The following is a 15,259-nucleotide window of genomic DNA, read 5'->3' on the forward strand; positions in this document are numbered from 1 at the left end:
AAGAATATTCAATGTTGCTTTTGATAACTGTCAAGAGGAAATAATTTGAGTAATATCTGATAATATTTCCCTATCATTTGGGAGGAACTTAAATACTTATAGGGTCTTGACATAATCAAAAGATCGTCTGGTCCACAATGTCTTCAAAGCATGACTTCTTTTTTTTAAGTTTGTTTAGCTGAAGTTATTAAACAGTTCAAAATTATCTCTGAAATACATCTTTGTTACTTTGAGTCATTACTCTAGACAAATAAAATGGAAAAGCTAGACCCTGTTAACACCAACTTAAACTCTTAGCTGAAGATAGTGTTTTGCTAGTAATGCACGAAATCCATTACAGGAAGCGCAATGGCATTTATAGAACACTGTGCAGTTTCTAAAAGGCTTTCACAGCCATTATCTTACTGGATCCTCAGAACAAGTTACATCTGGCATACACAAGTTGTGAAACGGAACTGTCCTTTTTTAAGTTGGGTATTTTGAGTTCAATTTTTCTGTCTACTAAATTTTCTGAATCCTAACCATCCCTCCAGCCCTGCTCTCTTTGGTGGTAGTAGAGTAACAGTAACAACAGTAGACTTAACTAACATTTATTGGGGGCTTACTATGTGCCTGGTCTAGTTATAAGTGTTTCGTGTGCATTAATTCAATAATCCTGAGAATCCTAATAGATAGGTATTTTTATTTAAAGTCTCATTATATTGTGGAAATCTAACTCTGGATACCTGTCTGTCTAGGATTGTTCTTTATTTGCTTTCTCCTTTAATCGCACCCTATCTTTGGTGGTTTTCCTAACATTTGCTTTGTTGGTAAATGTGCAGCTACTAGTTTGCAGGTGATAAAATTTTGATGTTCATAACTTGTGTTCTCTATGTATTTGCAACACAAATATATACATTTAGAAAAATGCAAGAAGTGAAGAAAATGAAAAGCCAAGAGTAGTTAGATGACTTGATCAAAGTCATCCAGCCAGTAAATGGCCAAGCTGAGATGCGCATCCTCTGACCACACGCCCAGGTCCCCTTCCCCGCCCTATGCCTCCCGAAGCTGTCCAAGTCTATTATCAACCTTCCTGGAGCTGTGTTTGTGATTTGATGATCTTGTCCGGGGGCATCACCACCTTTACCACAGCCATTGGTAAGCAAACCTATTAAGAACATTTCTGCATTTGATGCAGGGCAAGAATGGGTGATGGAGCCCTTGGCCTATAGGAATTCAGTCTAAAAATAATAGCAATGAGATCAGAGGTGTAACCAAGAGGATGCTGTGGGCAAAGAACCACCCAAGCTCTAGCTGAGGGAAACGAAAAGGAAGCCTCCTAAGGAGGCTTGAAGAGAAAAGTCTTGTAAACATTTGGCAATTATTTTCCTTGTAAAAACCAGCCCCTTTTCTTGATACAGCATGGTGAAAATGCATTTTGAAGACATACACTAAGCAAATGCACATCAAGTTGGAGACAAAAGAAAGTAGTAGAAATAGAACTGCACTTGGAATCAGATGTGTTAGTCTCAAGTCTACCAAGGTGTAATTTTGGCAAGACTCTTAATTTCTCTCAGATTCAAAGGCAACATTCTGCAGGGAAGGGGGAAAGTCTGATTTTGGCTCAAACCACTCACTGGCATGAGACCCTCAACAATTTTTTAAGCCTCAATTTCTTCATCCGCGAAATGGGTATGATGATATAACCTTGTAGAATTACTGTTAAGGCTAAATATACTAAAGGTTTTTGCAAATGGTAGTTGCTCGATAGTATTTTCTGTTACTATTTCTTTACCTAGGAAATGAAGAGACTGCTAAATAATTATTAATATCCTTCCAACTCCTAAAAGCTTTTGAGTCTATATCCATTTGGCACTGGGTTAAGTACACTTGTTTAAATGTTTGCTTAGAGGTGGACTATGTCATTTTTCATAGCATGAATGGCCAGTCGAATCACAGCTGGAAAAATAATTCTCTTTTTCAATCCACCTACAATCTACAGTCAAGGTCATTAATGGAAGAAAGAAAAGCAAAGAAAAATGTCTCAAATATGCTTAGGTTAAGTATATTTTACCTAATCTACTCTCTAATACACAGGTAATTACCTGTGAATTGGTGCAAAACTTCCACAATTTTCCAAAGAACAGGTAATTATTTTCCTAAATTCACACAATCATCTTTTCTCTAGAATAGTGTCTTTCAAACATTTTTACTACAGCCTACAGGTAAGCAATACATTATACATTGTAATATCGTCCACATATACATATGTAAATATTTTAAGAAATAAAGGTTTCACGAAACCCTTACTATCTACGTTACATTCACATTTTCTATTGTTGTAATCCAAGCCTCAATGCTGATCATGATCTACTCAGTTGATGTCGTGACCCATCAAAGGGTCACCAACCCTAGTTTGTAAAACACTGCAGTGCAGCATTCCTTTCTCCACGAAGGTTTTTAAGAAATGCCAACTATTCAGTGCTACTTCTTGTCCAGTTAACTGGTTAAAATGTACATATTCCATTAACTAATATTTGGCGTTACAAAGATCCATAATATTGCTGGTTTTTAATCATCTGAATCTTAAATTTAACTAGTCTAGCTTGCAACTATCCATGTTCTTAAAATACTCTGTAAATATATTTATCCTAAATACGCCCTCTAAATTCCCTTTCCCCATTAAAGACATTATAGAAATCAATTTTGCTTCACAATCTGTAGCTAGATTTTCAAAGAGAAACTATAAGAATTCTATTTATCAAGTTTCACAAAGACCTTTTCTTTATTTGGTTGGCTTATTTTAATCCTCCATATTTTCATCTGCCATACGGGAAGTTCGATCATCTCTCTCTTTGAATAGCTTGGTATTAGAATCTATTATAACTCCTGAGAGGTGGGGGGGGAGGTGCGGACAGCAGAGCCTTAATCTTTCCTTCTTGGGAATTGGGATTTGCACACAGCTTTGCACTGTAACGCATATTCCAGCTCTCTGCTTGTCCCGTGACGATATATTTTTAAGCCATTGATGATATCAACCTCAACAGGCTTTTAATGTTATCAAATTCCACAGGCTCTGCAACCTATAATTTCTTCTCATCTTTTCTATTCATACTTCATTTATTGGTGTCACTCTTTGCTGTTCCCGTCATTCTCCACAGCTGGATCTATTTGCCTGTTTCTCAAATACTGAGCCTTCTGTCAATGATGATACACATTTCCCATTTTGATTTTTGCAACCTTACTCTTGATCTTCATTAAAGCAAAAAAGAGAGAAGTAGAGCACCCTGCCCCCCCAGACGATTTCCACAAGGCATCTCCAGACACTTAAGCAAATGGGCCTGTGATGCATTCTGTACCAAAGCTAAGTGAGCCATTGTTTTCTAAGAGGACAAAGAATGAGGAGAACCTTCTCGATTCTTAAGTTCTGCCTGTCTGTGAACTAAAGCCTCTTTTCTGATGACAATCATTTATCACTAATTTCCCTGCCTTTCACTACTCTGCCAGTAGCCATTTCATTGATAAGTCATAATCTCAAAATTTCATGCAACTAGCCTAATTTCACTCAGTCTCCCACTTAGGATCCTTTCTCCTATTCAGCACAAAGAGACAGCCCCTACAGCACTGCAGATCTGGTTTCACTAGTGTGGGGAAGATGTCAGAATCCAGGTAAGCAAGAACCCAGTGTGGCGATCCCACGCCAGCAACCCTACTTCAGAAAGGTTCGCTTTCTTCTTTCATTCTGCCCAATAGCAGTTAGACAGGGTTCGTATCTCCAGTGGTTCAAAAATGATCTTCTCTTGCAAACCACTCATTTTTCTGTTTCATTTCAGCAGAAGAGATGAGAAATGTGTTCAAGATTGCAGTTAGGACAGTTTAAACCAGGAATGGCGCTCTGACCCCGCGCAGTAGGAGCACCATAGAATCATAATCACAATTGGAGAGCTGCATAATATTAATTATGCAAACATTAAGAATGCTAGCAGAGGTTGTTTTGTTTATTTCTTTTTTGAAATGCCCCAGTGACTTTTCATAACAATTTTACATTTGAGCCATCAAATAACTTACCTACCATTTGTTATATGAACCAGCCTTTTACTTTCTGTCATTATTAATATCTTCTTATTATTATTAATAATAAAGGTCACCTCCTTGGTCTTTCCTCATATCAAATAAAAATTCCAGTTGACTCATTATAAGCAAAAATCACATTAATTAAAGCTGGTGCTGACCCCCAAAGTTCAAATATATTACGGAAATTACACTTTAAAACTCTCCCAGTTATCATGCTATTAAGCCCCCAAATTAGAATTCTCTCAGGGTGTTTGCTCTTTGCTTCACGCCAGTGTGATCTGAAGTTCTGTCTACTCCTTTCCCCATAGCCTCACACCACACACAGAAGTGCACTGAGCCACACGCTCCGCCCACAGCTATATGCTCTGCTCTGCTCTTTCCTTCACTGAAAATTTTGCTCACTTTGAAAGATTTCTAAGGTATGTACATAAAATGCAATACACTGGCCTGGCCATCTGGATTCTCTGATTACATCATACCAAACGTAAGTGGTAATCACTAAATTATTGTCTTCAGGTCAAGCATCTGATACCACATTCTGGTTAAGAATTTATTTACTTATTTATTTATTTATTTATTTATTGCATAACAGAAGTATGTGAGCACCTTGTTAACACTTCTCAATGCGTAAAAAGCTGTTAGATGTGCAGTCTCGCACCAAAGGAAGAAAACACCTAACAATATACTGCACGGGTTATACAGGGTCTGTTATTTTTCACAGACATCCATTTAAAATCTCGCTGTTATAAAAATCATTTGTTTTGACATTCACATTAATATATTTTTCAACATCTCTTCAATTGTCAGATCCCTTGTCACACTGCATAAAAGCAAAAAAAAAAAGATAGAAAGAAAGAAAAGAAAAAGAAAACAGTTTCTAAATTCTCATTTCAAATCACTTTCTTGTAAGTTTGACTTGGTAAATAGGAAATTCTAGAAGTAGAACATGTTGTTAGAAAATGAAAACTGCCCTCACCCATGGTGCACTCTTCCCTCTGCATCTGGGCAAGTGTTTAGAATGCCCTGCCATTGGAAAACCCCTCTTTAAGGTCATTCTGCAACTCTAAATATAGGATGGGTTAGTAGCTCTTTGAGGCAAGACCTCACTTTCTCATACACCCAGCACCAGCCAAATGGCAAAAATTGGTAATGGTCCTGAAGGCCAGTCAATCCCAACTTGGTCCCCTCTTTGGAGACCAGCATCACAGTTCTGAATACACAAGGCCATGCATCTGAGCAGGTCTGGGGCAGGGTCCCTGGCAGGTCCAAGACCACATCTGGATGATGCCCAGAAAAAGAAGAGGAAAGCCTAGAAGATACATCCTCTTCTCTCTGGATTGCTCCTGAAGATATGTAAGAAAATTCAAGCTGGAATGGGGTCCCTGCTCTTATGAAAACCTGATCTTTTGATTCTTACATAAAACCTCCATTTTGAATGATGTTTTTCATGAGAAATCAAATGTTAAGAAAAAATTTGCTGGATCCTAAGATATAACTGATTATGTCCTATGGTTGTAATAAAGATCATTATCCCTGCATCAGAAAAGACCCCCATTTGGGAATAAGTTCATCATGAATTAGGGCGTCAAGTCACAATCACTACTGTCAAAGAATGTTGGAAAATATCCTTTATGCAATTATTGCTGATGCCACAAACCAGTGAGAAAGATGAGCATTGTGGCTTCAGAGAATATATAACATTCACTTCTCAACATGGCACGTGGGAATTTTAAAGCTCGCCTTTCATTTTTCACCCCATTAATCAATCATTCTGTCTTCATTCAGTAACAGCAATTTATTGGATATCTACTATTTGGTATATGACATGCACATACTACTGTGTGCCAAGATATAGCAGTAATAGTACACGAACAGTAAACATAACCTAACACGCGTATAGTTCTTGCTTACTATGCACTAGGCACGGATCTCGGCAGACACATTCACTCTTTAATCCTCGCACCAATCTCCTGTGGTAAGTACACGTCCACTTTGCAGATGAGCAACTGAAGTCCAGAGAAATTAATACCCTGGGTCATACGCTTAGTAACTGTCAGAGCCAGGGTTGAAACCCACATCTTTTTACTCCAGTGTCCATGATCTTGACCTTCATACGATATGAAGAAATACAGACATGGCATTATGGAACTTTCCATGTACTGGACATGACAGACAGTAAATAAACACACAAACACATTTATCATCTCAAATGTTGGTAAGATCTGTAAGAAAAGAGCAAGGTGCCTTGAGATAGTTATCATATAACATTGCAAAGCCTCTCCTTGCAGGCTAAGAAATGTAGTGATTACTTCTTGATGATTCTCATCTCACCTAAACAACAGTTATACATTTTAAGAAAGCAAGTTGGCTAAAAAGAGCTGGGGAAAACTAAGGGTGGGAAGCCGGGTAAAGTAACTAAGCAATTCAGCCTTCAACCTTTGCCATAGAGCCTTGCCATCTTGGTGGCCCTTCTTGTTGGTATGCTCCAAATGACAAGAGCAGAGGGACATGGCAAATGCAATCCCTTCTCCTAAACTTATCCCTCCTGAATAAAAAATCCAACCTGGATCTGGTGCCCCTTCTTCACAGAAGAAAGCAATTACCTCCTCATCTGTTGCTTTTGACCAAGAAGTTTATGGTGGATGTCTAAAAAACCTTAAATTGTACCTTAATGCTTTAGCTTATTTTGTTTTTAAAGATTTTTTTAGTTTTAAGTAATCTCTACACCCAATGTGGGACTCGAACTTGTAGCTCCAAGATCAAGAGTTAATGGAGACAGCCAGGTACCCCTTGATGCTTTAGCTTATTAAAAAAAAAAAAAGAGGGGCGCCTGGGTGGCACAGCGGTTGGGCGTCTGCCTTCGGCTCAGGGCGTGGTCCCGGCGTTGTGGGATCGAGCCCCGCATCGGGCTCCCACTGTGAGCCTGCTTCTTCCTCTCCCACTCCCCCTGCTTGTGTTCCCTCTCTCGCTGGCTGTCTCTGTCTCTGTAGAATTAAAAAAAAAAAAAAAAAAATTTAAAAAAAAAAAAAGAAAAGATTTCTTTGGTCTATCATGGTTAACACTTGGGCTTCTGGAAACCATTCCAGACATGGCTTATAGTCAATAAAACAAATAAACAAAACAACACCTTTATGAGACTTGGCTATTAACAGACTTGGAAACAGACCAAAACACTGATTTAAATAACAAAAACATGGAAACTGAGAACCAAGTTCCCAGAGCAACAAAATTCTCTTTCCATCCTGATTATTAAAAAAAAAAAAAAATCTGGACTTTATTACCCTACTTGACCAATTATAGGTGTACCTCTTTTCTTTTAGTGTCAGAAAAATCATACATAGAAAAAAAAGAAAGTCTCTCTTCTTTTCAAGTTGTCTCTGTATATTAGGAAAATTTTGCATCTGATTGTAATTACTAATTTTATGTATTATTTTTATGTCTTCAGTCTTTGTATTAGGCATGGTCCATAAGCATAGGATTACATCCACAAGCAATATGACATATTAGCTCCTAATTCAGCAGCTCCACTCTAGTGAGGTTAATAATGATTTACAGGGGAGAGTGAGAGGGACAGGGCAAGGTGTTCATAATAGCACCATTAATTATACGTGCTTCGTGTATCTAGATAGAAGAGCAACATCATTTTCAGGTCCAATACATTAAGTACTTTTTCTAGTTCATTGTTCAGAATCATAAAAAGAATAACTCTTGGTGCTGTATTGCCACAAGAAAGTCTCGTGCTTCATCATCTTATCATTTCATATGGGATTTTATGTTCTACTTGGCTCTGGTTTACTACATTACTACATGAAAAGGCTTAGATACCTAAATACACAAGTTAATTGTTTGACTTTCAGGGAGGGTTAAACAGTCTCTAATAAGCAAATAGCACATTAAGTCTCATCTTCCATAGCTTGCAAATTACACTTGAGATTAGCCAAGGTACAGTTAAATTATGAGAGGGCTTAACATTAAAGAGGAATAGTTTAAAGGTTAGAACCTAAACTTTGCAAATAGCTTCCATTATGCTAAATTTCTTATTAGTGCCATGAGACTTGAAAAAAGAAAACCACGTTAAAAGTGACATTCTTCAAAAATATCTTCTATAACCCATTCTTTAAAAATCTGTGGACATAATTGACTTTGATTCTTAACTGCCTGTCATCGTAATTATTCTTCCTTAACTAATAAATTGTATTAATAAATAAAATTATGTCCTTCTGTGGTTTATCCAGGAATAAAATACCAAATAAATTGCAAATAGAGATTTTAGAAAGTATGCCTAGAACTTAAAGACCTGCACTCCTCCAAAAATGAAGTCCAAAATTGTCCAAATATCTTCATCAGTATGCAGGCCATCGTCACATTTTACATTGACATATGGGAAATAGGATAGTATATTTATGTCAAACTTCTGAAAACATGACATCATATTTCATCACCCCAGAATGATTCCTGTGTGCTCTATTCCAGAAAAAGGAAAGAAAAAAACACTGTAATAGTTGTAGTTGTATTAACTTCAAAGATGGTAATTCTTTGATAGTTTTCTTTCCTTTTTAAAATAAAACAACAACAGCAGCAAAAAAACCTGGGTTCAGAGTACAAAAACTCATAAAAATAAAATATTTATGTTGTTGAGAAATTACCTACAAATTACTTTCAGGCCTTTGAAAAACAATCTAATTTGAATCATCAGTCTAAATAGGTCATTTGACTTAGAAAAATTAAAATTAGCTGTGCAGGGTCAATTCTTTTTCTAAAACATCTGCATCCTCAATGTCCTATTGTCTTCAAAGTCAAACCAGAGCCAAATGTCAAGAACAACTGTAATATGTGAATTTATTCCAAATCTCAAAGTTAGTCTGCTCCTGAAATGGCCATAAAAATTAACATTATATATAAAAACAGAGGGTGTTTGTGGGGTGCTTGGAGCATTTCAGGAGAATAACAGTGGGGGAGGGGAGGGGCGTGTTTCTCTGCTGGTGCTCACGTCTTGCCTTTCCCCTGCACGTGTTCCCAGAATATGGCAAATCAAAATCAGCTGAGACACACACTTCATACACAGCAAATACTTCCATAATACAAGCTTAGTCTCCCACAAGTTTCTCATATCAACCAGCCATATAAGATCATGAACCTTAATGGTCTTGTCCAGCACCTTTAAGGACTTGATCATCCTACAACACTCTGATAAACTCAGGGATCAAATCTCTCCTCCCCAGAAAACCTCAGGCATAAGAATAAGTACCAAATCTTGAAGGTAACAGCTTTTAAAAACAGGAATAAAACAAAACACAAATTAGACAGTCTGGCTGCCTGAGATACCCTATATTCTTCCACAATCAGATCATCCATAAAATCAAAAGGACCCAACAATGTTGGACCAGGAGGGTGTCAAGTGCCCTAGGAAGGAGGCTGCCTTTAGAAGTCAGGGCATCCAAGGTGGCTAGTAGAGTGAGAATCCGCATCACCGGAAGTAGAGAAAGGAGTCAGTTTTGTTTCAGGACTCTCCAAAGCCACCGGGAAATGCATCCCCATCCTTTCTGGGTTAAAAGTAACTTTGATGCTCAGAAAAAGTACTTTCATATCCTCCAGCTAGCAACAATCTATACTCCCCGGGCAAAAAGTGATCAGAAATGCTATTGAAAGGAGTTTTCCTCTCAACCCATCTCCCTAAAGCCACTTCCTCAAAAAGAGATCTTGAAAAATCTTGATTCCCTCAAGATCTCTGTTGAAGGATTTAACGTAAGGACCCTTGCTGACAGGGAAGCAAACTGAGGACTAGACATTCGGGGAAACGCTAAGGAACATTCTAAGCTACATTTTTCTTAAAAGGGTGAAACCCAAAACAGAATTAGCATTTACTCATTTCCAGATGGATGATGCATTTTTTATAACTGCCCGGGACAGAGTGAAACAGTTTCACTCCAGCACCACCCCCTCCTGAAGCAAAGACAGAAACAGTCCCAGAGAGGGACAGAGCTGACTGACTCTCCTGCCATTACAACCTCTCCAAAGCCGCTTTCCGCCGGACTGTGCCAGCCCCTCCTTAGTCCCTCAGCTCGCGCACTAAGCGGCCGGCCTCTTCTCCTCATCTTCAGTTCGGAGGGAACTCGGCCCAGCAACCGCCCTTGCTCCCGCGCGTCCCCCCCCCGGGTGGCGTCCCCCGCGCTTGGGAGGTTCTGGAAAGCCCGGGACAAGGCTCCAGTGCCGGGCTGGGGAACCCCGGGGGTTCCGGCCTCTCAGGGCTCCCGCCCCCACCCCCAACGCCGGAGCGGATTAAGTTGCTCGGCACCCAGCGGCGCGCACGGCCCCCGTCCGACCCACTCCCGCCCCTCCGGGCTCGGGCGCCCCGCGGTCCCCCCGCCTCCACTGAGGTGAGCGCGCACTCACCGGAGGTGAGCTGCATCCAGGCACAGATCTTGTACACCGTCGCCGTGTTGCAGAAGAAGAAGAGGGTGAAGCAAACGATGCAGGCAATGATGAGCATCATGGAGAGGCCGATGAAGAAGGAGGCGGCTTTGAAGGCGCCCGAGGGCAGCGTGGAGAAGTCCGTGAAGCTGCCCCTGCAGGTCAGCTCCCGGGAGAAGCCGTTGCCGATGCAGTAGTGGAAGAGCCCGAAATAGCCGGCTTGCGGGGTGTCCACGCCGTCGCCAATCCAGTAGGGCTGGATGAAGCACACCACGTTGACGATGGCAAAGCAGATGGTGAAGATGGCCCACAGCACGCCGATGGCCCGCGAGTTCCGCACATAGTTGGTGTGGTACAGCTTGGCAGCCTCCTGAGCCGGGAGCATCGCGGCGGCGGCGGCGGCAGCGACGGCGGCTCCGGGCATTCTCCCCCTCCTCCTCCTCCTCCTCCTCGTCCTCCGCCTCCCCCCGCCTCTCCGCGCTCAGGAGACACACTCACCGAGCCGCGCGCGCTGCAACTCCCCTGCCTCTGCCTCAGCCCAGCAGCGCCAGTTTCAGAGTCTGCATCCTCGCTCCCGGAAGGAGGGCGGGGGAGCGCTGAGCACCCCTCCGGCTCGCCTGGCACGGCCTCCTGGCCCCCCTTCCTCCCTCCCTCCCTCCCTCCTGGCCCGGGCTCTAGCCCTCCTCACCGCCCTCCACCCCTCTTCCCGCCGCCGCCGCCGCTGCAGCTGCAGCAGCTGAAGGCGGCAAATCCCGCGCGGGGCAGCGTGGCGCGCGAGCTCTGGCGCCCCCCACTCCGCTTCCCGCCTTCCGCCCCATCCCCCCGCCGGGTGCCCTGGGGCGCGGAGGACCGCGGCGACCCTGGCACGGCCCTCGAGTGGCGGGCGTGGGCCGGAGAAGCGGGCCTGGAGTTGGGGAGGGGGAAATCTGAGGAGGAAGCAGGAGCACCCACAGGGATCCTAGAGGCGATCCCAGGATCCCGGTTGGTGTGAGGGAGCGGGCGTGGGAGACTGATTCTGGGAGCATTTCAGCACCGCACAGCAACGTGCTTCGACCTCTGCATCTTTGAGGAGATGAGAGGGGCCGCGCGGCAGGTGCAGGCAAGAGACGCAAGGAACAGGAGACGTACTGCCCCCAAGAGCCTCCCTGTTACAACCACAGAACTGCCCCCTGGCTAACTCCTCGGTTGCCAGGTGTTCCACGAGGTGGAGACAGAAGTTGGATAGGAGCCTGACAGATGATAATGTAAAAGGCACACCTCGAGGGGTGGTCTCATATCTGCTCAACTGAGCTTGTTTCGTCTTCGCGTTTACCCCCTCCACGCAGTCAAACGAACTGTAGCCAATGGATGCCCTACACCCTCCTTAAAGTCAGGGCATTTTCCCCACAAATCCTGCCACAGATGGAGCCTTACGAGGCATGGAAGCGACTGTGTCACAGAAATGTGTAGTTTGTCTGAAAGCACTGGGTACTTTGGCTAGTGTTGTATCTGTCACGCAAATATTCATTGGCAACTATCCTGTGTCCAGCACTGTGCTGGGTACTAAGGCTACCATGAGGAGGATCAATCGTTTACATTGTCCAGGTATCTCCCCCTCCCCCACCACCTAAAGCTCCAGCTAACCAGAGAGGTGTTTCCAGAGTCATTTTCCCTTGAATGAGCCACAATGTAATTCCTTACACTTTCATGTAGCCTTGCTGTTTTACACCTGCACTTTGTCCTATTTCCTTAGCTTAATGTTTTCCCTTTACAGGCATTCTGTTGCTCTTTTAACAGTTCCTGCCATTCAATCTCCATTTCCTTATTTACATTGGCTACTTTTTTGGTACTTTCTGATTCTGATATAATGTAACCCCCACCCAAAGCAATGAAATGAGAATTCTTAACAGCAGCGACAACAGTGGTAATAAACCATTTTGACGCAGATGACCACTGAATTCTCTGAGCAGAAAGGAGAGAATTCTGTTAGAATTTGACCGCTAAGTCTACACTCACTTCCACACTTTATTATGATGAAAAACCTATATAAGCTCCTTGACATCATTTTGCCCAAACTGCCCACCTCACAAGAGCAGTGAGAAACAGGGAGTACCAAGTGGCATATGAAACTACCAGGAATGAATAAGAATGCCTATAATGGTTCAATGGGAGCAGAGGATGTTGGGGAGAACGAAGGAAAGTTCCAAAATGTATTCTGCCACCTGAATACCTGTCAAATGGAAGAAGACTCAGGTCATACCCGAAGCGATGAAGACCAGCCATGCCCATCATCTGATAACCTGAAGATTTGAGATAGTATGGGGAAAGAGAGGGCGTGGAAATAGGGACATGGGACACAGGAAATAATGAAGGGGCTATTGGCTATTGTTGAAACTGGGAATGAATTTAAAAGGATTAGTGCTGGAATCTTATATTCAGTTTGTCCTATAAGCATGAAATTTAGGTAATACAGTTCCAGGTCCTTTAGGCAGGTCTTTGGAAATCAAGGGGGCAGAGTTAAGTAGGAGTATGAGACACGTAAGTTTAGAAGACAGGATTTTTTGCAAGCATGGTTGTAGACTCTCAGAAGGTCTTTAAAAATTCAGTTGGCTTGGGGCAGGTGGGGAAGATGACCTAAATATAAGCCAGCCCAATATAACACTTGCAAGCCTCTAAAAATATAATTCACGATGATGCATCATCAGTGCATTGGTGGCAACGGAGGGTCAGAACTTCTGTTAGGTGTCATTTGTTTTAACTCTCCTGAAGTTGCTGGTAAATCAGAAAATCGGAAGAGTTTTAGCATGGAAGGAAGAAGAGGAAAGGTGAGGGTAATCAGATTTATGGGGCCATCTGGCAGACCATAGTTCCCAGGGGCAGACATAGTTTTACAATGTGAACTGACAATAATTTCTAACGATTCTCCCAAGCCCTCAAATCCCCCCAAACCTGCTTGTATGAAGTGGTCTTTCTTTAAAATCAATGCCTAAAAGAGATCTTACTGCTCCCATGGGATAATTGAGATGGAAGGTTGTGGAGAGGGGAAAGGCCGGGAATCAGAAAGCCTAGTTTAGACCTCAGTGCTTAAATTGCCTTTATAGGACAGAGAAAAGACTGGCGAGTGACTCAGATTCAAATGTTGTGATTCAAAGAGCTTTTCTATTTGAGTCATACCCAAGGAGAGCCCTATTCTTATTCCAGGTTTAGAATTGCCTCTAGGTTCGTGCTCAGAATCACTACAGACCAAGGGGCACACTCAAGGTGTCCACTCTGGTCAACAGCAACTTGGAACGGACTGGTGTTGGTGTATTGATGAACTTAAGTGCACCCATGGATTCCCCTGAGAACTTGAGTTGTTGCTCCTTTTCTCCATACCTTTAGCTTGCCCTGCACCACAGCAGATTTCCAGGATGAGCAGGGTCTCCCAAGATTCTTGGAACTAGGGATGAGCTAGAATTCCTATAAACTCTTCAGTTGCCATCAATGAATGCAGACTGTCCTTCTACATCTTCCCAAATCCTTCAATTGCCCATCCCAACCTTGTCCTTTGCGACCAGAAACCCCAGAGCTAAGATTGTCCCTAAACTGACCATAAAGCTTTTGTCTGACACCGTGCAGACTTTAGGACTTTAGACAGCTCAGCACCTGGGCAGCTCATTACATTCATCAAATGTGATGTGACCAGGAAAGCTGTTTTGGGGAAGAGGAAATAATAAAATTAGCCTGATTCATGCTAAGAAGATACTATTGATAGAAGAGTATTTTGAAACTATAACATGATTCATATGTGCTAAATAACTAGTAGAAGTCAGTGTCACTGTCAGCCTCAAATTAGACACACTAAACATTCAAATCTCAAACTTGACTATTAAAAATGCTTTTCTCTTACTGCCACAAAGAGTCAGTAGTGAGACCCACTCTTTTCCCAAACTGTGTCTTAATGAATGTGAGGACCACAAAACAGAAAACAAAAGAAGAATAGTCAGACTGTGTAACACAACTAAAAAAATTCTGGGTAAGTTAAAGGATGAAATGTGTTGATCCCAAACTAATCTGCGATGGCTTGGGAAAGTGTGAAGACCTCGGAGGGCAAAAGACAGGACCCAGCTGCAGTGCCATCTCTGCGTAACTAAAGCCTGAGGCTCTTGGGGCTCCATTTTCTCATCTCTAAAATTATGATGGGGGAAAGAGGATATCAGATGAATTCCAAGGTCCCTTTCTGCAGTAGAATTCTATTCTGTTCTACAAAGACTATTCTAGGATGACTTTGCAGAAAAAGATAAAACCCAGTACTTGCAGGAAAATGAGGCGAGACCTAACAAGAGATATCAGACTCGTGATGTAGACGTTTTATCTAAAATTGGAAATCCCTCCTGAAATCTAATTGTTATAATTTTTCAGGCAATCAGTACTTAGTGTTTTCAGGTAAGTCATTGTGATGACCTTGAAAAATGGACAAAAAGATGATTTCTAAAATCCGTTATTTCAACAATTTCTAGGGCTATTATCAAGGTCAGTATCAGATCCCACTCCATAATATACAGATTCTAATAATGAATCTCTTTTCACTGACCAAGGATTTCCTCCCCCCCCCCACCTTAGTTCTCTGTTGGGGCTTTTCGGACATCTGGAAACACCTCTTAGTTAATCAGTCGATAGGTCAGCTGTGGCAATCAAATGTGTTGAGTGTTTCAAAGCCCCCTGCAAATCAAGATCACGTTGATCACAAGGCTCTGACTTCATTGCACCTTAGTCTATACCACTTGCGAAAAGATGTGAGTTCCACATATGGAAAGAAATGGGAAACAGGAATATC

General features: G+C 42.1%; 1 protein-coding gene across 2 annotated transcripts in view; it reads right to left on the reverse strand.

Moving 5' to 3' along the window:
• Positions 1–11,078, reverse strand: part of LHFPL3 (LHFPL tetraspan subfamily member 3) — a 554,295-nt gene extending 543,217 nt beyond the window's left edge. The window contains exon 1 of one of the 2 annotated variants that reach the window (XM_034666784.1): positions 10,447–11,078. In XM_034666784.1, the coding sequence (XP_034522675.1) occupies positions 10,447–10,888 (442 nt within the window). In that variant the 5' untranslated portion in view covers positions 10,889–11,078. The remainder of the gene's footprint in view (positions 1–10,446) is intronic. The other variant, XM_034666781.1, reaches the window with a different exon arrangement.
• Between the last annotated feature and the right edge of the window lie 4,181 nt (positions 11,079–15,259).

Source organism: Ailuropoda melanoleuca, chromosome 1 (assembly GCF_002007445.2).
Source record: "Ailuropoda melanoleuca isolate Jingjing chromosome 1, ASM200744v2, whole genome shotgun sequence".
Classification (NCBI taxonomy): domain Eukaryota; kingdom Metazoa; phylum Chordata; class Mammalia; order Carnivora; family Ursidae; genus Ailuropoda; species Ailuropoda melanoleuca.